Raw genomic sequence first — 26,939 nt, forward strand, 5'->3', positions numbered from 1 at the left:
TTTCAATACATTGTACTGTCAGTTTAAGTCAATACTATGTGTTATTGAATTTTGCTTTGGATTCTGGCTGTGACTCAGACATTGTTCAGAGGTGTGTCCAGTTTCCAAGTGCTTGGAGATTTTCCAGAATCTTGTTGTTTCCATTTTGATTCCAATGTGGCCAGAGAGCACATCAGTATGATTTCAGTTTTAAAATTTTGGTAAGATTTCTTTTGGGATAAGCTAAGGTCAGATGGAAGGGGAGGTGGTCCTCCCCTATCAGTGGACTTGGAAAGGGGCAACAAGGAGATGAGAAAGGGAGGGTAGGATTGGGAGGGAATGAGGGAGTGGGCTACAGCTGGGATACAAAGTTAATAAACTGTAACTAATATTAAAAAAATAAAAATTTAATTAAAAAATTTCTTTTGGGGACAAATTTGACTTACATTGTTTTATACTCCTGTAGATACTTAAAAGGATTATATATCATGCCTTTTATAGTGTCCCTCAGCGGTTGCATTATTCTAGAAAATATTGTTGGCTTTCTCTTTGCCTTAATTGTTTAGAGAGTGGCAATGAAGTTTTTATTTAATTCTTTGAGTTTGCATATATCTTTTCCAGCTTGCTAATTTTTTTTTCTGTTTTTCTGTTTTGTAGCTTTGTTGATTGGTAGGCATATTATTTTGGTTTAGGTCAGTGGTTTTCAACCTGTGGGTCTCAACCTCTTTGGCAAACCTTTATCTCCAAAAATATCTACATTATAGTTCATAATAGTAGCAAAATTACAGTTCTGAAGTAGCAATGAAAATAATTTCATAATTGGCAGTCACCACAACAGGAGAAACTGTATTAGAGGATTGCAGCAATTAGAAAGGCTGAGAAACCGCTGGAAACTTTACATGTTTATGCCCATTCAGAACTCATGTTGAGCTCAGTTCTAGCCCTCTTTCTGTTCCAGCTCTCTCTCTCTCCATTTCTGCCCTCAAGGTTCTGCCCTGTCTGCTTGAATACATGCCCACTTTTCTGCCTCTATTCTTTCTTTAGGCCCTCATTCCTCTCCCTCCCCCAAATAAGCCTCCTTGTACCAGAAGAAACCCTCGTATTGAATATTAATTCTCTTATGCATCAATATTAAGAGGTATGAGGACTTCACCTTTGCGGGTAGGCCTAGTGCCCCATGAAGGGCCTTTCCAGCCTTTGGCTCTGTGGGGATGCAGCAGCAGGTACTATCTTGGCAGCAGAAAGTGGCCCTTTACCAGACATCCAGTCTGTTGTTATTCCATCTGGGCTTTCTAACTCCCAGAACTGTTAGAAACATAAACCTCTATCATTTATAAGTTTGCAAGTGTTGGTCTCAGGTATTTCATTACAATAGCACAAATTTTCTTTGGGTAGCATTTACATAATTTTTTAAAATTCTTTTATGTTCAACCTGACTATGTCACTTAGATAAAATGATTTTTAATTAATTGATTTTAGAATTATTTATCTTATTTATTATTATTTTATTATTATTATTTATATTATTTTTATTTATTTACATTTATTTGTGTGTCTGCATGTGTATATGCCACACATGTGCAGGTGCTCAAGGAGGCCAGAAGAGGTCATTGGATTCCCTGGAGCAGGAGTTATAGGCAGGTGTGAGCCACTTGCTACGGGTGTTCCAGCTCTTTCTTTCTTTCTTTCTTTCTTTCTTTCTTTCTTTCTTTCTTTCTTTCTTTCTTTCTTTCTTCCTTCCTTCCTTCCTTCCTTCCTTCCTTCCTTCCTTCCTTCTTTCTTTCTTTCTTTCTTTCTTTCTTTCTTTCTTTCTTTCTTTCTTTCTTTCTTTCTATTTGAAGACAGTATATATTTTGGAAACCATTGTTAGTTTCTTGTACCAGTTGTTTTATTCTGACTATATTTACTTGATCCAATATTAGTATATTAAGATTTAAATCAGCTATCTGAATTCTTGTTTGACTAAACTCTATTTTCTGCCCTTATGTTACCTAAACATAATTTAGGATTAAATAATTCAACTTTGAATTATTTTTAATTAATTAATTATGTATGTATGTATGTATGCATGCATGTGTATGTGTGGCTGTTTTGCCTGTATGAATGTCTGTGCAACATGTGCATGCAGTGCCTGCATAATCTAGGAGACATCAGCAACCCTGGAACTGAAGTTACAGTCATGAGCTGCCATGTGGTGCTAAGAGTCAACAAACCAGCGTCCAGTGGAAGAGCAACCAGTACTCTTAACCGCTGACCCATCTCTGTGGCCCTCAACCCATTTTTTAGCACCTTGCCCTCCCCCCGTTCTCCCCAGGGTATTTGTGTAGCCCTGGCTGACTGGCCTGAAACTTCAGATATCCGCCCTGCCTCTGCCTGGGATTACAGGTGTGTGCCACCACCACCTGGCTCTACAGTTTTTTGTTTGTTTGTTTTGTTTTTGAGGCAGGGTTTCTCTGTGTAGCCTTGGCTGTCCTGGACTCACTTTGTAGACAAGGCTGCCTGGAGCTCACAGATATCTGCCTGCCTCTGCCTCCCTGAATACTGGGTTTACAGGTGTGCACCACCAATCCTGGCCACTATAGTATTTTTTGGTATGTTTCTTATATAGTTTTGTAGTGATTTCTTAAAATCATGTGTTGTGGATGCAAAGCTTGCCCCAGTCTCCTGAGGATATTTTCCTAGTTTAGAGGAGGAGAAATCCTGCTTGTAATTACTGTATTTCTTCTGTACATATTTAGAACTACATCGAAGGAAGCTGACTTTTGCTCCAACCATCAAATAATATTTCACAGAACTCAAAAGGAGAAGGAAATTGCCTTTACTCTTCATGCATTTGATCATGTCCTGATTTCCCCTTTATTCCTGAATTTGACAGTTCTTTTCTTTCTGCTAAAATGTGCAGTTTCCTTCTGTCTTGTGGTTTGTGATGTGAAATTCATGAATTGCTTTTTGTTATCGTCAAGATGTATTTTTCTGTCTACTTTTAAGACTTTTTGCTTTTAGTTTTTGGGAGAGTTACTGTGTTGTGTTTTTGTTTTGAATATCAGAGTTGGTCTTGTTCAGAGTTTATGCAGCATCTTGAATCTGCTAGTTTATGCATCTTTCATTTTTCAGAATTACATCTTTGAGTAGTTTCAGCCTGTTAACCCTAAGACTTGCAAGAGAAAGACCTTAGGACTTTCAAGAAAGAGAAAGACAGTTTTGAAACAGGCTTTAACTGAATACTGGCCAGGACCATTGGATCTGGCCAGGACCATTCCCAGGTTCATAGAAAATGGTGACAATCATGTTTTACAGAGGCTTAAAAAATGAAGAAAAAAAAAAAGGCAAAACCATGGGGCCACCATATTTCCCATCAGGTCTAATCAGGGGCAGTTTTATACCTGATGCATATTCTGCTCACATACCTCCCCCCTACATGTGATCCAGCACATCTGGTAGATTTGGGTCAAAAAAACTTACTTAGTAGTATGAAAACATGTGGCTTGTTATCTCCCATAAACAACATCCTCTAACATCTCAGGGAGTTATCTGTCCTGGAGCAAGGGCTTTACAGGTTAGGGGCATTTTTATTATGGTTCTTTTAGGCACAGTAATTAAAACTTAAACATAACTGCTCTCACATTCCCACTTTGAGTTATATCCTGAGTCAAATCCTTGACTCTGTTATATTGTTATCTAATAACCATCAGCTTAATGGTACCCAGATAGGAATTACCATCTAGTTAAGGCATTGATGATGCAAGAGCCAACAGTAATTAGCAGAAACAGAGGCCATAGTTACCTGATGTTGGGTGTGTTTTCAGGGTCTGCATATGACAGACCAAGCCATTCTCTGTCCTCCCAGACAGACTTAGAGTGGAGCAGGGACTTGTACTGCAGAAGAGGCAGGGAGCCCTGGGTCTGCTTTTGTCCTCTTGGAGTGAGGATGGGGCCTGGAGGCTAGGATAAAACCAAAGCATCTTTGAATGAGGCTCAGAAAGTCTGTCTCCATGGAAACCACCAGCACCTGGAAAGCAAGTGACGAAGCAGTTCCTAGGTAATGTTGCCTCTGCTTCTGTGTCCGCTGCTGAGTAGGCTGCCTCCTTGGGCTTGCCCTGGTCTAAGCTCCTTTTGCACTGATGGGCCAGAGCCAGGGCACACAGTGCAGGCTGCCTTTTCCAAGCAGAGCACCCTGAGCCATGGAACCCAGAGACCTCCTTGTCTCTTGTCTTACTGATAGCAGGTCACACAAGCACATGGGTGTCTGATCCTGCCACCAGGTGTGGATACAGCTGGACACATCCGAGTTGTGTTTCACGGGAGTCTCACTACACACATGACTCTTCTCTATGACCTCTGTGTCAGGGATAAAGGACTAGGTATGCAGATAGTCTGGGCAAGCACACAGGCCAAGTGTCTATGACTCAAATTGCTATCACAGGAGCCTATAACTTCAAGTCAGGCATGGCTTGCCCAGAGTATGAGTTAGGTGAGAGCGGGTAGGTATCCTTAGCATCTGGCCCAGAGGAGGAACAGATGCCTCCAGTCTCAGGCCTAAGTTGGGACAGAGACTCATCTCAAATTTCCATCACAGTAGTGGCAGTCCATGAAAGATGGGTTTCCTTTTCCTCTAGATTTTTTTTTTTTGACAATTTATTGCCCAAACAGATGTTTGCAAGTATCAGAGGGCTGACTGTAGCAATGTTGGGATGGCATAGTCCTACCATCTTGTCCTGGCAGTTGGAGACATGTAATCATCATATGTTGCTCCCTTGCAGGGACTTTATCTAATAGGAGCTTCAAGGTAGAGCTGCTAGCTATGCTCAGAGGACCCTCAACCTTGCTCATGTTCTGAGAGACAGTGTGGGAGCTCAGTGAGCCTTGCATGTGCCTACTTCGCCGAGACTATGTGCGAACTCAGTGCTGTCCTCATGGTTTTGATGACTGTCCTCAGATTGCTCTAAAAATATGCATACATAGGTTTGGAACCGCTGGGTACCATGAGCTTTGAGGCCACCCCCATGCTTGGTACAGGTGCCCTGAGGAGCCAGCCCAGGTGGATAGAGAAGCAGAGAGGGTATGCATGGGCAGACCTGGTATATGGGGCCTGAGGACATCAATTTTCAGTCACTTGTGGTGTTCCTTCTGATGTGGCAGGGCTCTAAGGACGAGACCGGCAGATTGTGAGAGCAGGTAGCTGTGAGGTCCCAGATACTGCTGCTGCTGATGGTATTGAACCAGCCAGTTGCTTTGCCAACTCATGATTTGTGGGTTTGTGGCCATGGACACCTGGCTGGGACTCGAGGTTTGAGTAACATGGGGTTAGTTTCAGGGTTAGCCTATCCCTTCCCCATGTCTCTGTTCGTGGGAGGGTTTCCCATTATGGGTACTGTAGTTCCTTAGGGGATAATGTTCTGTCTGTACATACCGTGTGTCCCTATGTCTGTGAGTGAGCTTTGCCTGGATTGTGTCCACCAGTCTGGGTCATCTGGGCCGTGTTTCTCTGCTTCTGTGTCCTTGGCATGCCTCTGACTTGCTGTAATTGCATGTACAGAGGTGTCATAGTATGGAATGACTGCCCACAGTTGTAAGACTATGTATGTATGCACTGAGGTTTTGAGTCCCTGTACATTTTAGAAATGAGGTAAACGTTTGTGCTTAACTTTTTTTTTTAAATTGAGGCTTATATTTTACATGTCATGTATACTGTCACCTTCATGTCTTGTAGTATACAATCACTGGTGCTTATATGCTCATGGAGTTGTACACCTTGGCCTAATTTCAGAACATTTACATCAGCCCATTAAGAAGTTCTGTGCCCACCAGTGGGTCTTATAGTGTCCCACCCTACTTGGTGCTTCTGCTGACAAGTGTATGTTTGTCTGTTTTTGTTATTTCTGTGAAAGAATGTGACCTTTGGATGTGATGGCTTTCTTTTAGGATGCTAGGAGGCCTATCTATTGTGTTCCTGAATAAGCCTTTAACATTGCATCCGATGTATGCTTCTACACATGGCTGTCATCTGTAATGACCACTCTATGTTGAGTGGAGGTCATTGGTGTGGGTCTGTGATGACCAGCTCTGGCACCAAGTACTTCTTAAGTCTGTGTTGCTTTGATGGGGCAGGTTCCCAGGACGTGTAAAGAACTGTGCAAAGATTATTGCTAGTTGTTTCCAAAGGGCTCATGTTCCCATCAGTTCTGTTATGTATTTTAATGTCTACTTAGCTGCCATTCAGCCTTCTGTTTTGAAAGCTCTTATTAATTCATTCTTTGTGAGTCTGTATACCATTACTGTTTACTTTTTGGCTTCCCTTTTTTATACATCACTGAATTGTGCTCACTTTCATAAGTTTACTATGGGTCTTTTGCTAGTAGGTTTAGAAATTTCTGGGCCTTTCCACTCGAATCTATACGATTTGTATTTCTTCTCAAGATTCATGCTAAAACTGGTGAGTAAAGAAGGGAGGTAAAGGGCGGCTGGCTCTGAGCATCTACCAGGCTCTTCCAGAGGTTTGTAAAGCTGAGGACTTACAATGTGGAAAGCACTCAAGAAATACTTGTGGACTATAGACCGTGTATTAGAACAGGCTGGTCTTGAATTCTAGCCCCCAAGTGCTGGGATTAAAGGTATGTGCTGCCACTCTAGGCATTAAAATTTCCTCTTTAATTTGGGTCTTCTTGAAGAGCAGCTTATGCTCTGAAGCTCTGAGCCATCTCTCCAACCCCATTGTATATGATTTTCAGCACCCTGTTTAAACACACATATGCTTGGTATCTTCTGATAAGTTTGTTAGGTACTGTTCCAAGTGAGGCAAAGATTCATCAAATTTCTTGACAATAGATTTTGCTTTTTCTGGGCTGGAGAGATGGCCCAGTGGTTAAGAGCACTTGACCGCTCTTTTGAGATCCTGAGTTCAATTTCCAGTAACTACACGATGGCTCACAACCATCTCTAATGAGATCTGATTGCCTCCTCTGGTTTACATGGAGACAGAGCACACAAAATCTTTTATAATTTTTTTCCTCTTTATCATTAATATAAATGGTTAATATAAACGGTTAGTTAAACAATTACTTTGATGTTGAGGTTTTTTGTTTCTGTTTTGGTAGGGGGCTTATCTGTGACTTTTAAAGGGTAGTCTAGTTCTTTTCATTTCAGATAGGATAGGAGAAGATAGCAAGAGACCAAAAAAATGAATCTGCCCCAGTCCAGCTTAGTGAACCAGTGAGTTTAACTGGGCTTACTTATAGGACTATGACGACTTAAGGTAGCTGCAGTCCTGAGGAAGTTTCTTTCCCTTTCAGTGGCTGTGAACTGCTCATATGCCCTTGGAGGAGAAGTGCTTCTTGAGCCTGCCAAGCTTCAGGAGCTCCCTCCCTTCATGAAGGATTGCCATTAGTCTCTGTTTTTATAAGGCTTTTCTGTGGACAATTCTAGCTGCTCTAATTTTAAGGTAGCAGCAGCCATGTCATGCTTGGGAGACAGAAGAATCCTTTTCACAAGAAGGATGATGTTTTTCTTTTTTGTATAAATAAGTTACTAAAAATAAAAACAAAGACAAGTACTTCAAAATGCTCATTACAAGGAGTATAGTGGTGATGCAAGCCTGTTAGCTAGCACCTGGGAAGGTAGAGGCAATGGAGGCAGGAGGATCAAAAGTTCAGAGTCCTTTATTTGTTTTTATTATCTCTCCCTGTCTATCTGTCTCTGGTGTGTGTGTGTGTGTGAACTTGTAGAGGTCAGAGGACAGCTTGTAGGGTGTCAGGACTCTTACTCCATCAAGTGAGTCCTGAATATCAATCTCAGCTCTCAGGCTGGTAAGCTTGGTAGTAGGGGCCTTTACCATCTTACTGACCCTCGTATCTTTTAACTTAGACTCACAGTGCAGTTGCTTGTGTTCTGATAAATTCTGTTAGTCATAACTCAAATATTACCACAGAAGGATTGATTTTTAATGAACATTTTTGTACTAGTCAGGGTTCTCTAGAGCAGGGGTTCTCAACCCTCCTAGTGCTGTGCCCCTCTAATACAGTTCTCATGTTGTGATTACCCTAACCATAAAATTATTTCTTTGCTACTTTACAACTGTAATTTTATTATTTTTATGAATAATAATGTAAATATTTGGGGTCATAACCCATGATTGAGAAACACTGTTCTAGAGAAACAGAACAGAACTGATAGAATGAATCTATTATGTATTGAGAAAGGGGGTTTATTAGAGTGGCTTTCACGCTGTGATCCAGCTAGCCCAACAATGGCTGTCTAGTAACAGAATGTCCAAATATCCAGCAGTTGCTCAGTGCATGAGGCTGGATATCTCAGCTGGTCTTTAGTATATGTTGGAATCCTGAAGAAGTAGGCTCTAATGCCAGTGAAGGAATGGACTGGCCAATGAGAGCAAGAGTGAGAGCAAGTTTCTTCTTCTATTCCCCTGTATAGGCTGACAGTAGAAGGTGTGGCCCAGATTAAAGGTGGATCTTTCCATCTCAAAAGATCTGGATTAGAAGTGGATCTTCCCACTTCAAATGATGGAATTAAGAAAAAAATTCCCCACAGGTGTACCTAGCTGCTTCTGATTTAGTTAATTCTAGACGTAGTCAAATTGATAACCAAGAACAGAAGAACCATGTTTAATTATAAGTCTTTCTTATACTAAATCCACTAAGGAATCTGTCTCTGTATAGCAGATGAAGTTGAAGAGTTCTCTGGCACAGTTTGTAGGTTTCAGCATAACACTTGATGGCTGGCACAGAGGGCTGGGAAGGTGTTCTTGCTTAGATTAGACCCTGGGGCCTCAGAGCCTGAGAATGGCAGTTGGCTGTGATTTACCCCACAGCACTGCTTACAGTGTTTGGGTGCTGATCAAGCCCAGGGCTTCATGCATTCTATGCAAGTACTATGCCAACTGAAGTACATCCTCGTCCTGTTTTAAACATTTTGTATACTAATGTGTGTAGGCCTGTTGAGTTTTGTATACTCATCCATTTTAACTGTAGTATAATGTGCCCATTATATGCATATTCCATGACTATTTTCCCCCTTTCTTTGTGAAAAGCAGTAGGCTATTTCTAATTTTGACTTTTACAAAGAGCTACACGAACATGCCTGCATATATTGTCTATATAGTTAGAAGTGGCTTCCTGAGTCACAGGGTTGCACATTTTAACATTTCCTGGAATTAGCCAAGCACTCTCTGAAATGATTCTGCAAATTTTTCTTCCTTTAGCAGAGCTGTTAGGAGAAACAGCACTAGGCCTATCATAGCCTGCTCAGCTCAGGGTGTGAATTTCCCTGGCTGCCAATGGCTCTGAATGGCTTTCTTTTTCTTCTTATTGTGATTTTTAAATTTTTCTGACAAGTGTTTTTTAAATTTCATGTGAATTTATAGGAATTTGTTTTTTCTCAGTGTTAATTGTTTTCTGCTATATGCACTGGAAATGTTTTTCCTTCCTCCCCGCCCCCCACCTTTTTGTGGTGTTGGTGGTTGAACCTAGGTCTTGTACATGCTAGACAAGTATACTTCCACAAAGCTACATCCCAACCCTCTTTTTGATTATTAATTTTGTGACATGTAATTAAGTTACTCGTGCTCACCTCAAACTCACTCTATATGTCAGGACAGCCGAGAACATCCAGTCTTCATGCCTTAGCTGTCCAAGTAGCTGAAGTTATAGGCCTGTGCCTTTAGGCCAAGCGGAAAAAAATATTTTTCATTTTCTTGATGGTATTCTTTGTGGTATTGTAGTAAGACTTTCTTTCTTTTTGTTTTTATTTTTTGAGATAGGGTTTCTCTGTGTAGCTTTGGCTGTCCTGGACTCACTTTGTAGACCAGGCTAGCCTTCAATTTACAGAGATCCACCTGCCTCTGTCTCTGTGAGTACTGGGATTATAGGTGTGTGCCACCACTGCCTGGCTAAGATTTTTCAATTATTACTTTGTAGTTTGTGATTTTTGTGTTCTTTGACATCCTCCAGTGTTTAATGCCAGTTAAAAAATTATATATATGGATATTTTTCTTGATTGTATGTCTGTGTACCACAGGCACAGACATATGCAATGCGTGTCGGGGCTGGGGGGTGGTATACTGCCATGTCGGTTCTGGGAATCAAACCCGGGCCTTCTGCAAGGACAACAGTGTTCTACAACTCCAGTCTATGCTAGTCTAGTCTTTTTAAGGCAGGGTTTCTCTGTGTAGCCTTGGCTGTCCTGGACTGACTTTGTAGACCAGCCTGGCCTCAAACTCATAGCAATCCACCTGCCTCTACCTCCCAGAGTGCTGGGATTACAAGCATGTGCCACTGAGCCCAGCTCTTTCTTTTTCTTTTAAAGATTTATTTATTTATTTATTTACATTTTTTTATTTAACTTTTATTAATTACACTTTATTCCTTTTGTATCCCCCCATAAGCCCCTCTCTCCTCCCCTCCCGGTCCCACCCTCCCCCCCCTGCCCCACCCTCCCCCCCTTTCTGCATGCATGCCTCTCCCCAAGTCCACTGATAGGGGAGGTCCTCCTCTCCTTCTTTCTGATTTTTTTTTTTTTTTTTTTTTTTTGTTCTTCTCAATGCAGTTTATTCAGGAACCTTGAACAATCTTCTGACCCTGGGGAAAGCCAGCCCACAGCTTAAATAGCCTCTGGGTAGCCAACCCAGGCGTGCCACGTGGGCAATGCAGATAGGTCCACATACATGGAAGCAAGCCAGATCCTCAGCCTTAGCCAAATATGGAGTTGTTTGTGACAGAGCGCATTCACCATCGGGAAGGTGGAAGGCAGAAACCAGCTCCATTTTTAAGGCGCGGCATTACGCAGCTCTCTACAGTTCCCCCTTTTTGTTTTAGACGCATCAGGCAAGAGTAGAGGTCTGATCTCTGATATTAGAAATAAATTGGGACTTTGTACCAATGTTCATTTAGGTGTCATCCACCCAAAGAGCATCAGACCCGTCCGATAACTTTTTCTCAGAGGCGGGACCTGGGGCATCAACCCACATGCAATCAGACATGCTCTTCTCTGGGTCGAAAGCGGCTGACCCTGAGTGCAGTGCTTAGCCTCGCATCCTGAGCTAACATTTTAGCTTTTTATGGTAGCCAACCATGCTTGGGGAGACTGTCCTGCTTCAATAGCTGTAAAGGCCTGAATGATCATAGCTGCATTACGCTGTTGTGAGACTCTAATCTTGCGTATACACCATAGGCAAACCAAGGAGACCAACACCAGAAGGCCTGCTAATGCTCCCATGCCCGCCCATTCCTTCAGATGATTCATGGCTGCTGCAATCCATGATGATAATCCTGTGGCTAGTCCTGCGTCCACTCTGGTAGAATTTGCCGTAACAATGGCTACTCCACTCTCAGCTGCTCCATCATAGTATCGAATTCTTCAGTCCAATTACCTAAAATATAGCTAGACAATTGTTTAGACAGATTTGCAGCACGGGAAAAATTCTCATATTGTATGCTAGTGACACAAAGTCCAGCATACTTCCATTGACAGCCAAGTTGAGCAATTTGCCATAGGGTATCAATTTGCTCCTGCACGAGGTCAATCCTCTGATTGAACACCATCAAGTCTCCTTTTAGTTGAGCATTAATTCCTTTTTGTACATCTAAAGCATGAGCTACATTGGCTGAAAGATTATTTAGGGTCTGAGCAGTCTGCATAGTATATTTTATGTGTTTGTTTTTTTCATGAATATATGTGTACTGTGTGTGTGCCTAATATCAAAGAGGCCAGAAGAGGGTGTTGGATCCTCTCCAACTTGAGTTGATATGATATAGTTTGCCACCACATAGATGCTGGGAATCAGACCTGGGTATTTACAAAAGCAGCAAGTGTTTTTAATGACTGAGCTGTCTCTCCATCTTCAGCTGTTCTCAAGTGTCTCCCAAGACTCCTTGTTCTGGTCCCCTGACACAGTGGCAAGGAGCAAACAGCCAAAGGGGATAAAAAACATTGTGCCTTTGAGAACAGCTATGAGACAAACCATTTCCAACAGAGGTTAGCATTTTATCCCATGGGATAAAAATGCCAGTTAAGGTGGGAAGGGGAAGCTGGAATCTCATCTCTAAAGAGACCTCCGCCCAGAATGCCCAGCTAAGTGAAAACTCCAACTGGTGTCAGCAGTTCATTTCCACTGGATGTTCTGTGTATTCAAATTGATGACCTTACCTGCCTGCTACTTGCTACTTGTTCTGCTCCTGCTTGCTGTGTACTTAATAAACTCGTTCAAAACAGAAAGTCTGGTTGTTATAGGACACTCTCTGGACAAACATTTATCCTGCATGAATTTACTTCTAAGGATGTAGGATGTACAATTCTTCTAGGATGACTTTTCTGTATCCCACATGCTTTGGTGTGCTGTTTCTTTTTGTCATTGTCATACAATACTTCCAATTTTTCTGTGATTACTTCATGAATCATTGAATATTTAGGAATGTGTTTGTATATTTTATGTGATCATGTGTATGTATAATTTTCATAGTTGTTGATTCTAATTTTCTTCCACTGTGGTTAAGAAATATACGTGATAAGATTTTGATGGCTTAAAGTATGTTCTTTCCTCTAGGAGACCATATGTAATAAGAAGAATGTATATTGTAAAGCTGCATGAAATTTTCTGTAAATATGTTAGGTCCATTTCTTCTAGACTTTATTTATTTGATGTTTTTTGTTGTTGTTATTGATTTTCTGTGTTGGTGATCTACCCATTGATAAAAAGTGGGGCTTTTGAGACCTTCAACTATTATTTCACTAGAGGCTGTCTCTCATGTAGATCTACTATTTGCTTCAAATGCTTGTTTGGTTGAGTGTTGGGTTCATATATATTTACAGTTGTACTCTCTTGCTGTTTGTCCTTTCATCACTGTACAATTACCATCTTTGTTTTTCTTTTTCTGTTGGTGAAGTTACTTGCAGGCAATGTATATCTTGTTTATGAAGTAAGTTCCTTTAAGTTGATATATATAGTTGGGCCTTTTTACATTTATTTTGCCAGTTTATTGAGGGATTTACTTAAATTAAAGATTATTATTCATAGGTAACAAGAGACTCCTGTCATATTAATTACTTTTTGGCATACACACACCTTTTGCTCTTTCCTTTTCTTTTTTTTCCCCACTGTTCTTAATAGTTTGGTGGTTTCTATAGTGATAAGGCTCTCTTCCTTTATCATTTGTCTATCTTCTATATTTCAGTGTGTTTCATGATGGCTATTTTTACTTCTAGATAAAGGATTTCCTTAATTTATATCACAGGGCTGGTCTGGGGTGAAGAATTCTTTCAGTGCTTGCTTGTTTGAGACAGGCTTTATTTTTTTCACTTTTGAAGGCAGGCTTTGCCTTTGTAGCTCATATTTTCCTTTCAGTCCTATCATCTCTCTGCCTCCAAGGTTTACCTTGAGAAATCTACTATAATGGAAATCCTTTATATGCAACTTTTTTTCTTTATTAATTATACTTTATCCACTTTGTATCCCTTCCCTGTGGTTCCCTCCCTCCTCCCGTCCCAATCCCTCCCTTCCTCCACTCTCTGCATGCATGTCCCTCCCCAAGTCCACTGATAGGGGAGGACTTCTTTTCCTTCCTTCTGATCCTAGTCAATTAGGTCTCATCAGGAGTAGCTGTGTTGTCTTCTTCTGTGGCCTGGTAATGCTGCTTCCTGCTCAGGGAAAGATAATTAAAGAGCAGGCCAATTAGTTCATGTCAGAGACAGTCCCTCTTCCTATTACAATGGAACCCACTTGGATACTGAACTGCCATGGGCTACATCTGTGCAGGGGTCTTAGGTTATCTCCATGCATAGTCCTTGGTTGGAGTATGAGTCTCAGGAAAGACCCCTGTGCTCAGATTTTTTGGTTCTGTTGCTCTCTTTGTGGAGTTCCTGTCCTCTCCAGATCTTACTGTTTCCCACTTCTTTTCTAAGATTCCCTGCACTCTGCCCAAAGGTTGCCTGCCCATAAGTCTCAGCATCTACAATGATAGTCTATAGGGCAGAGCTTTTCAGAGATCCTCTGTGTCAGGCTCCTGACTTGTTCCCTCTCTTCTCCTTCTTCTGATGTCTAGCCTCTTTGCCTTTCTGGATAGGAATTAAGCATTTTAGCAAGAGTCCTCCCTCTTAATTAGTTTCTTTAGGTGTACAGATTTTAGTAGGTTTATCCTATATTATATGTCTATATGAGTGAGTATATACTGTGTGCATCTTTCTGCTTCTGGGATAGCTCACTCAGGATGATCTTTTCCAGATCCCACCATTTACCTGCAAATTTCATGATTTCCTTGTTTTTTATTGCTGAGTAATACTCCATTGTGTAGATATACCACAATTTGTGCATCCATTCCTCCACTGAGGGGCATTTGGGCTGTTTCCAGCTTCTGGCTATTACAAATAAGGCTGCTACAAACATGGTTGAGCAAATGTCCTTATTGTGTACTTGAGAATCTTTTGGATATATGCCTAGGAGTGGTATAGCTGCTATTCCTAGTTGTCCGAGAAAGTGCCAGATTGCTTTCCAGAGTGGTTGTACAAGTTTACATTCCCTCCAGCAGTGGAGGAGCGTTCCCCTTTCTCTACAACCTCTCCAGCATGTGTTGTCTCTTGAGTTTTTGATCTTAGCCATTCTGATGGGTGTAAGGTGAAATCTTAGGGTCGTTTTAATTTGCATTTTCCTAATGGCTAATGAGGTTGAGCATTTCTTTAAGTGTTTCTCTGCTATTTGATATTCCTCTGCAGAGAATTCTCTGTTTAGCTCTGTACCCCATTTTTTAATTGGATTACTTAATTTTTTGCTGTTTAACTTCTTTAGTTCTTTATATATACTGGATATTAGCCCTTTGTCAGATATAGGATTGGTGAAGATCTTTTTTCAATCTGTAGGCTGTTGTTTTGTTCTGAGGACAGTGTCCTTTGCTTTACAGAAGCTTTTCAGTTTCATGAGGTCCCATTTATTGATTGTTGTTCTTAGAGCCTGTGCTGTTGGTATTCTGTTCAGGAAGTTGTCTCCTGTGCCAATGAGTTCAAGGGTATTCCCCACTTTTTCTTCTAAGCGGTTTAGTGTGTCTGGTTTTTTGTTGAGGTCTTTGATCCACTTGGACTTTAGTTTTGTGCAGCGTGATAAGTATGGATCTATTTGCATTTTTCTACATATAGACTTCCAGTTAGACCAGCACCATTTGTTGAAGATGCTGTCTTTTCCATTGAATGGATTTGGCATTTTTGTCAAAAATCAGGTGTCCATAAGTGTGTGGATTTATGTCAGGGTCTTCTATTCGATTCCATTGATCCACCAATCTGTTTCTATGCCAGTACCATGCAGTTTTTATAACTGTTGCTCTCTAGTACAGCTTGAGATCAGGGATGGAGATACCTCCTGAAGATCTTTTACTGTAGAGAATTGTTTTAGCAATTTTGGGTTTCTTGTTGTTCTATATGAAGGTGAGAATTTTTCTTTCAAGGTCTGTAAAGAATTGTGTTGGTAATTTGATGGGAATTGCATTTAATCTGTAGATTGCTTTTGGTAAGATGGCCATTTTTACTATATTAATCCTGCCAAGCCATGAGCATGGGAGATCTTTCCATCTTCTCATATCTTCTTCTAATTCTTTCTTCAGAGATTTAAAGTTTTTTTTCATACAAGTCTTTGACTTCCTTGGTTAGGGTTACTCCGAGGTACCTTATATCATTTGTGGCTGTTGTGAAGGGTGTTGTTTCCCTAATTTCTTTCTTGGCCCTTTTGTCCTTTGTATACAGGAAGGCTACTGAATTTTTTGAGTTAATTTTGTATCTAGCCACTTTGCTGAAGGTGTTAATCAACTGTAGGAGTCCCCTGGTAGAGTTTTTGGGGTCACTCAGGTAGACTATCATATCATCTGCAAACAGTGATACTTTGACTTCTTCCTTTCCAATTTGTATCCCCTCGATCTCCTTCAATTGTCTTATTGCTCTGGCTAGGACTTCAAAAACAATGTTGAAAAGATATGGAGAGAGTGGACAGCCTTGTCTTGTCCCTGATTTCAGTGGGAATGATTTAAGTTTCTCTCTATTGAGTTTGATGTTGGCTATAGGCTTGCTGTATATTGCCTTTACTATGTTCAGGTATATGCCTTGTATCCCTGATCTCTCCAATACTTTAAACATGAATGGATGTTGGATTTTGTCAAATGCATTTTCAGCATCTTAAGAGATGATCATGTGGTTTTTCTTCTTCAGTTTGTTTATGTGGTGGATCACATTGATGGATTTCCGTATATTGAACCACCCCTACATGCCTGGGATGAAGCCTACTTGGTCGTAGTGGATGATGTCTTTGATGTGTTCTTGGATTCGGTTTGCAAGTATTTTGTTGAGTATTTTTGCATCAATGTTCATGAGGAAGATTGGCATGAAATTCTCTTTCTTTGTTGGGTCTTTGTGAGGTGTAGGTACCAAGGTGACTGTGGCTTCATAAAATGAGTTCGGTAGAGTTCCTTCTGTTTCTATTTCGTGGAATAGTTTGAAGAGTATTGGTGTTAGCTCTTCTTTGAAGGTCTGGTAGAATTCGGCGCTGAAACCATCTGGCCCAGGGCTTTTTTTGCATGATAGAATTTGATGACAGCTTCTATTTCCTTAGGGGATATAGGACTATTTAATTGGTTTACCTGGTCTTGATTCAGCTTTGGCATGTAGAATCGGTCAAGAAAATTGATCATTTCATTTAAATTTTCAAATTTTGTGGCATATAGACTTTGGAAGTAAGACCTAATTATTGTTTGGATTTTTTCAGTGTCTGTGTTTATGTCCCCCTTTTTGTTTCAGATTTTGTTGATTTGGATAGTTTCTCTCTGCCTTTTAGTTAGTTTGGCTAAGGATTTGTCTATCTTGTTGATTTTCTCAAAGAACCAGCTCTTGGTTTCATTGATTCTTTGAATTGTTTTGTTTCTAATTTATTGATTCAGCCCTGAGTTTGATTATTTCCAGCCATCTATTCCTCTTTGGTGTGTCTGCTTCTTTTTTTTTCTAGGTCTTTTAAGTGAGCCATTAAGTTGCTTGCATGAGATGTTTTGAATTTCTTTTTGAAGGCACTTAGTGCTATGAACTTTTCTCTTAGCACTGCTTTCATTGTGTCCCATAAGTTTGGGTATGTTGTGCCTTCATTTTCATTGAATTCTAGGAAGTCTTTAATTTCTTTCTTTATTTCTCCTCTGACCCAGCTGTCATTTAGAAGCAAGTTGTTCAGTTTCTATGTGTGTGTAGGCCTTTTGCTTTTTTTGTCATTGAGGTCCAGTTTTAGTCTATGGTGATCAGATAGGATACAAGGGATTATTTCAATCTTTTTGTATCTGTTTAGGCTTGCTTTGTGATCAGCTATATTTTGAAGAAGGTTCCATGAGGTGCTGAGAAGAAGGTAAATTCTTTTGAGTTTGGGTGAAAGGTTCTGTAGATGTCTGTGAGTTCCATTTGATTCATGACCTCTGTCAGAGTTATTGTTTCTTTGTTTAATTTCTGTTTTGTTGCCCTGTCCTTTGTTGAGAGTGAGGTGTTGAAGTCTCCCACTATTAATGTGTGGGGGTCTATGTGTGGTTTAAGTTTTATTAAAGTTTCTTTTACAAATGTGGGTGCCCGTGCATTTGGGGCATAGATGTTCAGGAATTGTGATATCTTCCTGGTGGATTTTTCCCTTGATGAGTTTGAAGTGTCCTTCTCTATCTCTTTTGATTGATTTTGGTTGAAAATCTACTTTATTAGATATTAGACTGGCTACTCCTGCTTGCTTCTTGGGTCCATTTACTTGGAAATTTGTCTTCCAGCCCTTTACTCTCAGGTAATGTCTATCTTTGTGATTTAAGTGTGTTTCTTGTATGCAACAGATTGCTGGGTCTTGTTTACGTATCCATTCTGTTAGTCTGTGTCTTTTTATTGGACAATTGAGTCCATTGATGTTGAGGGAGATTAATGACCAGTGGCTGTTAGATCCTTTGATATTGATGTTGGCCATGGTAGTGTGTTTCTGTGTTTGGCTACTTTTGTTTTGCTGTAGTGAAGTTATTTATTTCCTGTGATTTCTTGAAAGTAGTTAGTTTTCTTGGGTTGTATTTTTCCTTCTAGTATCTTCTGTAACACTGGATTTGTGTGTAGGTATTGTTGAAATTTGTTTTTGTCGTTGAATATCTTGTTTTCTCCGTCTATAAGGACTGAGAGTTTTGCTGGGTACAGTAGCCTAGGCTGACATCTGTGTTCTCTTAGGGTCTGCATTATATCTGTCTAGGCTCTTCTGGCTTTCATAGTTTCTGTTGAGAAGTCAGGTGTGATTCTGATGGGTTTGCCATTATACTTGGCCTTTCTCCCTTGGAACTTTTAGTATTTTTCTTTGTTCTGTATACTTACTGTTTTGATTATTATGTAACGGGAGGATTTTCTTTTCTGGTCTAATTTATTAGGTGTTCTGTAGGCCTCTTGTATTCTTATAGGCCTCCCCTTTAAGTTGGGGAAATTTTCTTCAATGATTTTGTTGAAAATATTTTCTGGACCTTGGAGGAGGGAATCTTCTTTTTCCTCTATTCCTATTATTCTTAGGTTTTGTCTTTTTTATGTTGTCTTGGATTTCTTGGATGGTTTGTGTCAGGAATTTTTTAGATTTATTATTTTCTTTGGCGGATACATCGATTTCTTCCATTGTATCTTCCACACCTGAGATTCTTTCTTTCATCTCTTGTAGTCTGTTGGTTATGCTTACCTCTGTAGTTCCTGTTTTCTTTCCTAGGTTCTCCCTCTCCAAGATTTCCTCCGTTTGTGTTTTCTTTAATTCTTCCAATTCTATCTTCAGATCTTGAACCGTTTTGTTGATTTCCTTCACCTGTCTAACTGTATTTTCCTGTTTTTCCTTCAATTCCTTCAGCTGTTTGTTTGAACATTCCTCTGTTTCTTTTATTTCTTTCAGTGACACAAACTGTTTGGCTACATCTTCCTGTATTTCTTTACAGATGACCATAATCTGTTTTATTATATCTTCCCCTAATTCTTTACGCATTTTATTTACTTCCTCCATTAACCTCTTCATAAGCCTAGATGTAAGGTCATCTTCTTGAATTTCACTTATGTTAGGATGTCCAGGGCTACTTGCCCCTGGATAACTGGGTTCTGGGGATGCCATATTGTTTTGCCTTTTGTTGGTTGTGCTTTTTCGCTGGCCTCTACCTATCTCTCTGTCTTAGGTTTTGTCTGTTAATTTCTAGTGCCTGCTGAGTCCTGGGGCGGGGAGAATCCACTTGGTGGGGTTCTGAAGTTCTCCTATGCTTTTTGGGTATGGTTAACTGAATAGTGGTGTTTCTCAGGAATTGTCACAGTTCACTTCAGGTGTATGGACCTGTATGGTAACTGTGGCATTCAGGAAGACTCTCCTCTCATCAGGAGAGGTCCTGGTGATGGCTGCCCTGCTGCTGGGTTTCTTGCTCTGAATTTAGTGAGCAGCAGCTGTTGCTCTTAAGGTGTAATTTTTGGGTGCAGCCCTTTTGAAGAACCAGGGATTCCCTCAGTTTTGTCAGTCTAGCTAGGGATAACTGGTTGATCCTTGGCGCAGTATCTGAGGGCTGCTGTAATGGCTCTCTGGCTTTTGTAGGTCTGAGGATGCAACTGTGTACCCCAGTGCCCTGTCGGTACTCAATAATGGCGGGTGAGCACAGCATTCCTGCCTGCAGTAGAAGGCTAGAGCCTAGAGTCTGCATGAATCCAGAAAGTCTTTTGGTGCTTGGTGTCCTGATGATCCCCATGCTTTGGGGTTTCCTCCAGACAGGGACACCCAGTCTTTGCTTTGGGAATAGCCTTTCTGTCTGTGATGGCGAGTAGACCCTGCAGGCACAGACTTACGTGACTTCGCCTTTCTGGGGATTGGGTGCCTGGGCATCTGATGAAACTGGGTAACTTTTCCAGAGACCTTTTCAGGGTGGTGGTATCAGCTGAGTGCTCTGAGATCAGACCAGCTGGTCCCCTCCCTGTGGGTTTGCACCCAACAGTGAAACTCAGTCTCTGGTGCTCTGGGGCCCACAGTTCTATCTGGGGCCGTGAATCAGGCATGCAGGCAGGGCCCTGTGCTGGCGCCTGGGTCCCAGGCTCTGGCTCCGGGCTGGCTCCTGGGTGCCCGCGGAACCCGAGTCTTTTCCAGGGGATGTCTGGTTGACTAAGGTCGGTCCGAATCGTTTCCTGCACCGTGGAGTTATCTCTCGACTGGAAATTCAGTCTTTGATGTTGTGGTGCCCACAGTTCAGTCTGGGACAGTGACCAGAACACGCTAGTGTGTGGCTCTGTGCTGGGGACCAAGCGCCTGGTGGAACCGGGATCTCTTCTGAGGTTTAGCTGGGTGAGTTAAAGCTGATTAAATCCCCCACTGTGGGTATCCTTTCACCTGGGAAACACAATTACTTGTGTTTTATGGCCGCAAGTTCTGACTCCTGGTCACTGTGCTGATCCTGTTGTGCTGCTGGTCAGAACGAGAGTTGTCCCAGCGCCGCCATCTTGCCCTGCCTCTATATGCAACTTTTTTATATGTGATTGTACAATTCTCTTTTGGCCTTTAACCTTTGACTATTAAGTTCTAATGTGTCTCAGAGAGAGTATTTTTGGATTGAGTTTCATTAGGCCAATGGCTTTGTCTCTCCCAAGTAGGAAAAATTTCAGCTATTATTTTGTTAAATATGCTTTTTGTGCTTTTCTCTACCTCACTCCCTGAATCTCCCATATTACAAATTTTTGTTTGCTTAATCATGTCCTGTAGGCCCCACAAGCTTTGGCCACTTTTTTCATTCTTTTCATCTGATTCCAGAGACCTTTTCAGGGTGGTGGTATCAGCTGAGTGCTCTGAGATCAGAGTTAGCTTAAAATAACTGTCTTCAAGGTCAGAATATTTAACATCTATTAATCTAGTTTGTATAGTCTATATGTTCTTATTTCATTCTTTAACTTCTTCAGCAACAAGTATTCTGTTTGATTTTTGTTTGGCTTTGGGATGGGCATGGGTGCCTGGAAGTACAGCAAGCCAGTGTCTTTGTGGTGGCTTATCTGAGGGCAGGACCATTCTGCTGGCCGTTGAGCTAGGCTTGGGTATGTTTGATTGCTTCTGGCAGGATATATGATAGGTTGTAGGGCTAGCTTGGATATGTGTAGTGTCACATAGCTGTGCGTTGCTCTCTTCAGAGGTAGGAGCAAGGCTACTGCCTGGCTATTTGTCAGGGCAGGTACAGTGTATATGGATATCCTGGGCTACACTTCCTTGCTATGCAAGTTGGCCTGTATCTAAGAGATGGGGCTACCTGAGTTTAGATGCCACCTTTCTTCTGAATCAGTGCTTTTAGCAGCTCTTGGATCCTGATGTTGAAGCCATTTCTGTGTACATGATGGAATGAAGGTAGCATCTCAGAAGTGAAGATCACCATGGCAACTATCAGATGTACTCAAATAGTGGGCCGGGTTTTAAGCTGATATGGACCTACGTCAGCTTAGGTCACTGGGTGAATTTGTGGGCTACTACTCTGGCAATAGTGACATATGAACTTTGTGAGGGTTGTGGGAGTCTTCCATGCAGTCTCTTCAGCAGCAATGAAGAATGAGCCGGCCTGGATGGGGAAAACAGTGCAGAGTGCATTACTTTCCTCTTGATAGTGTGCTCTGGGTTTGTACTTAGTTAATTAAAAATATCTGTCTTCAAGATAATACAGTCTCACTAGTTCATGGCTAGTCACTCTAGCCAGAACAGCAGTTTTCCCTGAGCTTTCTACTGTTGACCCCTGGGAGCCAGGCAGTAGGAAGAGAGGAACAGACATGTATTCTCATATATTATTAACTTTGTTGCTGTGATAAAAATGCCATGCCAAAAGCATCTTATGGAAGAATTTATTTGGCTTATGACATCACTCCATGATGATGTTTTCCTCAGTCCTCTGAATCCACCTTCCATTCCCTATTCTCCTAGAATAACATTAAGGGTGATGGGAGGTGTGGCTCAGGCATCCTTCAGGACCCAGTCTACCTCTGCTGCTATAGTATGAGGTTATCTTTATGAAGCAGCAGGAAGTGCAGTTAGGGCTGATTTGGGAATATGGTTCAGGCATGGACTCAGTTGGAGTAAGATCCATTGCCAGGCCAGTGGTTAAGTACCCACTCAGATGATGTCTTTGAGCTAGAGGGACAGCATACAAATAAGTCCTTGTCAGCATTCCTTCAGGACTCAGTTCTGACCCACCTTGCCTGGCCATGACGTGCTCTGGCTTCTGGTTGGATGGTAGGAGACACACAAGAATGTGTTGCTGCTCTTAGGAAAAAGGGTCCACCGGTGCTGGCATGAGTGTTGTTTCTTCACAGACTCAGTATGGAAACTCTTACATTCTTTGTCCTTGTTCTTGCCAGGATTCTCGCCACAGCTGGAACCGACTTTGACCTACGCACTCTGAGGGCTGTGCGTGTGCTAAGACCCTTGAAGCTGGTGTCTGGAATTCCAAGTAAGTCTTACTAAGACAGTCAGGCCCAATCAAAGTTGTTTCTACTAAGTATTGGGCCTTTTGAACATTTTGCAGGGGATTGGACAGTGGGTGGGTATTGGGGCTTGAACTTAGAGCCTTGTACATGCCAAACATATACTCTACCACTGAGCTGCACCCTTACCTGAGCTTTCTACTTTTGACATCATGAAAAGAGGAACAGGCATGCATTAGTTACTCTTTGCTGCTGTTATAAACATCACAGCTAAAACACAGTTTAAAGTTTATTTTCACTTATGGTACCAGAGAGTTGGAGTCCATCATGATGGGGGAGGCATAGCAGCAAGTGGTAGGGGCAGGAAGTCAAAAGATCACAGTGACACATCGGGAGCAGAGGGAGAAAACTAGAAATGGGACCAGGCTATAAAGTCTCAGTCCCCTCCTCAGTGATGTAATTCCTCCAGGAAGGCTTTGTGTCCTAAAGTTCCATGGCCTTAACAAACAGTGCCACAGACTGGGGACTGGACCAGGTATTCACATACTTGAGCCCATGGGAAACATCTCTGACTCAAACCACTATGAAGCCTTTTCAGTTCATTCTTCACTAACCCCCGAAGGTAGCCCTGTTATTTCTCCTTACTTGTGTTTCTACCTTTTAACTTCATTCAAGCAAGGTGGTAGAACTGGGAAATATCTAAGGCTTCAGAGGGCAGCCTTGTTTTAGCCCAGAAAGACTGGTACTAAGATGGCTGTTGGAGAATGATTCTGGGTTGTGCCACTCAGGGAGACAAATATGGACAAGAGGATGGCCAGGGGTCTTAGTAAGCCCGATGGACACTCTTAGTCCTGTAGAGATTTGGCTTTTGGGTTACCAAGGGTCTGGGCAGGGACTCAGTGTTGTGTTGCCCTGATACCACTACAAGAAAACCATTTGTTGGCTCTCTGTTCTGCTCAGAATATACAAGGGTTCAGTTCCATCTAAGAGCTGAGACCAAGATGGAAGGGTGAGGGATTTATAACCTCCTTTGTCTGGTTTCTCTGCTCTAAGCCAGTGACAAAACACTTCTGGTTTTAGAGAATTACCTTGCTTTCCTGAGGAGTTGGATCTACTATTTATTTCCTATGATCCCTTGCACCTTATTCCCAAGATTCCCTGGTCTTTCCCCTTAGGGTGCTTCTTTATCTTCTGTGTATTTCATTCTCTTCCCCCCTACCCTTCAGGTTTTCTGCTCTTTTTCAGACTCTGAATTCTTCTCTATCTTTCTCACCTGTGCCCATTCCCAATCCTGGACTCATGTCTTTGAGTCCCTTGTCTTCTGTCTTCTGCCACTTTCAGACACTGTCAACTCACTCTTCCTTAAGATGTCACACTTTGCCATAGAGGACTGTGTGTTTTGCCCACACAGGCATTCACTGTGATGTCCTGCTTGTCCTTTCACTCTGACTCTCTGCTCTCTGACCTCCTGCTGTCCTCTGCTTGCAGGCTTGCAGGTGGTGCTCAAGTCCATCATGAAGGCCATGGTTCCACTGCTGCAGATTGGGCTGCTGCTTTTCTTTGCCATCCTTATGTTTGCCATCATCGGCCTCGAGTTCTATATGGGCAAATTCCATAAGGCCTGTTTCCCCAACAGCACAGGTGAGCCTCACAGGGCATTCTGGGCTCAAGGGAGGACCCCAGATATATTTATCCATGAGACATGAGGCAGAGGGGTTTTTGAGCTTCCAGACCAGGGAGGTAGAACTTATATTCTAGTGGTTTGATAAATAGTGATAAGTAAATAAATACATGGATGACATAACACTATAAAAACATCAATGAAGGAAACAAAACATTTGCTACAGAATAGCTTGGGGCATGCTCTGCAAAAGCTCCCAGGACCTTTGGCCAAAGTTGACAGATGAACAGAGATCTGAACAAAGTGAGGACAGCTGTTTGGTCACCAAGATAGAGCACTCTGGTTCCAGGAACAGTAAGTGTAAAAGTGCAAAGTGGAAGAAAACTGAGTTAGAGGAAATCCTTTGGTTTTAGGACCATGGTTAAGAATTTGAGCCTTGTAAGGGAAGTGGAAGACTGGAAGGCTTTGAACAAGGTGTGGCATCTTCTGGTCCTACTGGCACAGCGAGGAGGCAAAAGCAGAAACTAGCTGAGTAAGAGAAAATCTGTCCAGGAGAGATGATTACAGCCAGCTCTGGATACTTGGAGAAAGTGGCTGGACTGGGCTGGTTTCATTCTGGGTGTATGATGTAGGTAAAGCCAGAGGGTGTTTTGAGGGTTGAGACATAATTAAATATAAGGAGAGAACCACATATTTTAGATCTAGAAAAAGTGTTTGCTAAAATTTAAATCATCCCTCATTAGAAAAAAAACTTATTAAACTGGAAATAAGTTATTTTGTCAAATTCTCTAAAATCCCTGCAAATATTAAATGCCATGGTAAGCTTTTCCTTTAAAGTAGAAAACAAAAGCCATAAACAGCCGCTTCTAGTGAATATTGCATTGGTAGTTACAGCAGTGCACAAGATAAGGAAATGAAGAAAAATTGTGTCAAGAATTACAAAGGAAGAAATAGAACCATCATTATCCACAGAGAAGGCAACAGGACACAAATACTCAAGTGATGGTATGGTATTTTTGAAAGCCTTAATCACGCAATTTGGAGAAGGAACAAACTTAATAATCATTTATCCGCTCCCTCCCTCCTCCCCAGGCTAGGTGAAAAGAAAAGTTGGGTCACAGTTAGACAGTGTTGATTTCAAGGTGAAGGGGTTGTGAGCATATTTGCATGCTAATGGGAAGGTTCCAAGAGAGAGAGGAGGAGGTGAGCAAGGAGCTCCCGAGGACAGATCATTGGCTGAAGTTGAGGCAATTGTAAAGTTAGTGAGAGGAAAGATCTGGTAAAGGTGTGATAAAGGGCAGGGTGATGCTGGAGACTTAGGGAGCAAAGGTCTCAGATTTGCTTTACTCTCTTCCTCACAGATGCAGAGCCTGTGGGTGACTTTCCCTGTGGCAAGGAGGCCCCAGCTCGGCTGTGTGAGGGTGACACAGAATGCCGGGAGTATTGGCCAGGACCCAACTTTGGCATCACCAACTTTGACAACATCCTGTTTGCCATCTTGACAGTGTTCCAGTGTATCACCATGGAGGGCTGGACTGACATCCTCTACAATGTGAGTTGCATCTTGGCCCTTGTCTGGTGATGAAGTCTGGAGCTCTGTGCAGTGGGGTCCCAAGGGGTACTTTTGACTGAGAACACTTGCCTAGTCCTCAGCTCATTCTCCTATTCCAGTGTGTGATACAGACCCTTCTTCAGGTGTTTTGTCAGGACCCTGAGCCAGTGTCAGTGCATACTCTTGACAGGCCCTCCTGCAGTCTTCTGTTAGGAAGAGTAGACTGAGGCTGTTAGATTGGAAGTGGTGTTGCACAGAAGATGCCTCTGTTGCTCTTGGTGACAGCAACTGATGCTGTGAGCCTGCTACATGTTAAGCCTGTCAGGACTTACCATACCATGCTTTTATTGACTTGACCATGACCAAAGCAACTATTATAAGGGAAAGCATGTACTTGGGAGCCAGCTTGCAGTTTCAGAGGTTTAGTCCATTATCAGGATGGTGGCAAGCAGGCAGGTGCTTGGAGCAGTATCTGAGTCCTGATCTGTAGGCTTGGCTCAAAGCCCACTCCTAGTATCACATTTCCACCAAGGCCACACCTCCTAATCTTTCCCAACAGTAACAATAGTGACCAAATCTATGTCACTGTGGGGCCATTCTCATTCTCATTCAAGCCATCACAGGGGCCATGATGGAAGTCCAAGATAAGACCTCTGGGGTACTGGTGACCCATTTAATTACTGTTTCCCCATACAGCCAAGGTACTTCTTGGTGATTCGACAACCAGCTCTTAGCAAATCTCAGTCCTTTTATAGGAAGACCACCCTGTTACTTTCTCCATTCTGTCCAAGGGTCTTGTGAGCCATTTGCTAGGGAACAGGGACAAGAAAGAGTGCCTCACGAGCTTTGGAAAGTAGAGAATGAAGATGAAGGTGCATTGGAGCCAGGAGTCTGGGAAGGTGTGACTAGTGGGCCCTGGGTTTTAGATATAGTAGGGATTTGGATAGTGGGGTGTGATGTGCTGTCATTTGCATTTGAGGATGAGACATCCATATGGCTCTGGAGACCTGTTTTTCCTTCCATGGACTCCAGCAGCTGTATCCCAGCCTCCCCTAAGGACTAGGCATTCAGCAGGCACTTAGCAAATGCTGATCTATTACTCTTGAATAGGAAAATGAAGAGTTAAAGGAAAACTGGCAGAGGCTTTTGATGGCATTTGTTAATCCTCACACAGCTGAGCTGAGGCCTCCTTGCCACAGGGAAAATCACCCATAGGCTCCGCATCAGAGCAATGCAAACCTGAGCTCACATAAATCTGAACAAGACTGCATCTTGGTGAAATGCTATTATATAGTAGACTGATACAGAGAATGAATACAGGGACAAAGGCAGGGATGGGGACTTTTTCTTTTCTGCCAAATCATA

At 42.0% G+C, this 26,939-nt stretch overlaps 1 protein-coding gene across 9 annotated transcripts in view; it reads left to right on the plus strand.

Annotated features, from left to right (window-relative positions):
* Cacna1b (calcium voltage-gated channel subunit alpha1 B) overlaps nucleotides 1-26,939 on the plus strand; it is a 162,947-nt gene that overhangs the window by 18,525 nt on the left and 117,483 nt on the right. For all 9 annotated transcript variants that reach the window (XR_009593741.1, XM_060389664.1, XM_060389665.1 and 6 more), the window contains exons 4-6: nucleotides 22,336-22,427; nucleotides 23,890-24,042; nucleotides 25,384-25,574. Coding sequence is in view for 8 of the 9 variants with exons in the window: in XM_060389664.1 (XP_060245647.1) it covers nucleotides 22,336-22,427; nucleotides 23,890-24,042; nucleotides 25,384-25,574 (436 nt within the window). In the remaining variant the exon portion in view is untranslated. The remainder of the gene's footprint in view (nucleotides 1-22,335; nucleotides 22,428-23,889; nucleotides 24,043-25,383; nucleotides 25,575-26,939) is intronic.

Source organism: Meriones unguiculatus, chromosome 8, assembly GCF_030254825.1.
Source record: "Meriones unguiculatus strain TT.TT164.6M chromosome 8, Bangor_MerUng_6.1, whole genome shotgun sequence".
Lineage (NCBI taxonomy): Eukaryota > Metazoa > Chordata > Mammalia > Rodentia > Muridae > Meriones > Meriones unguiculatus.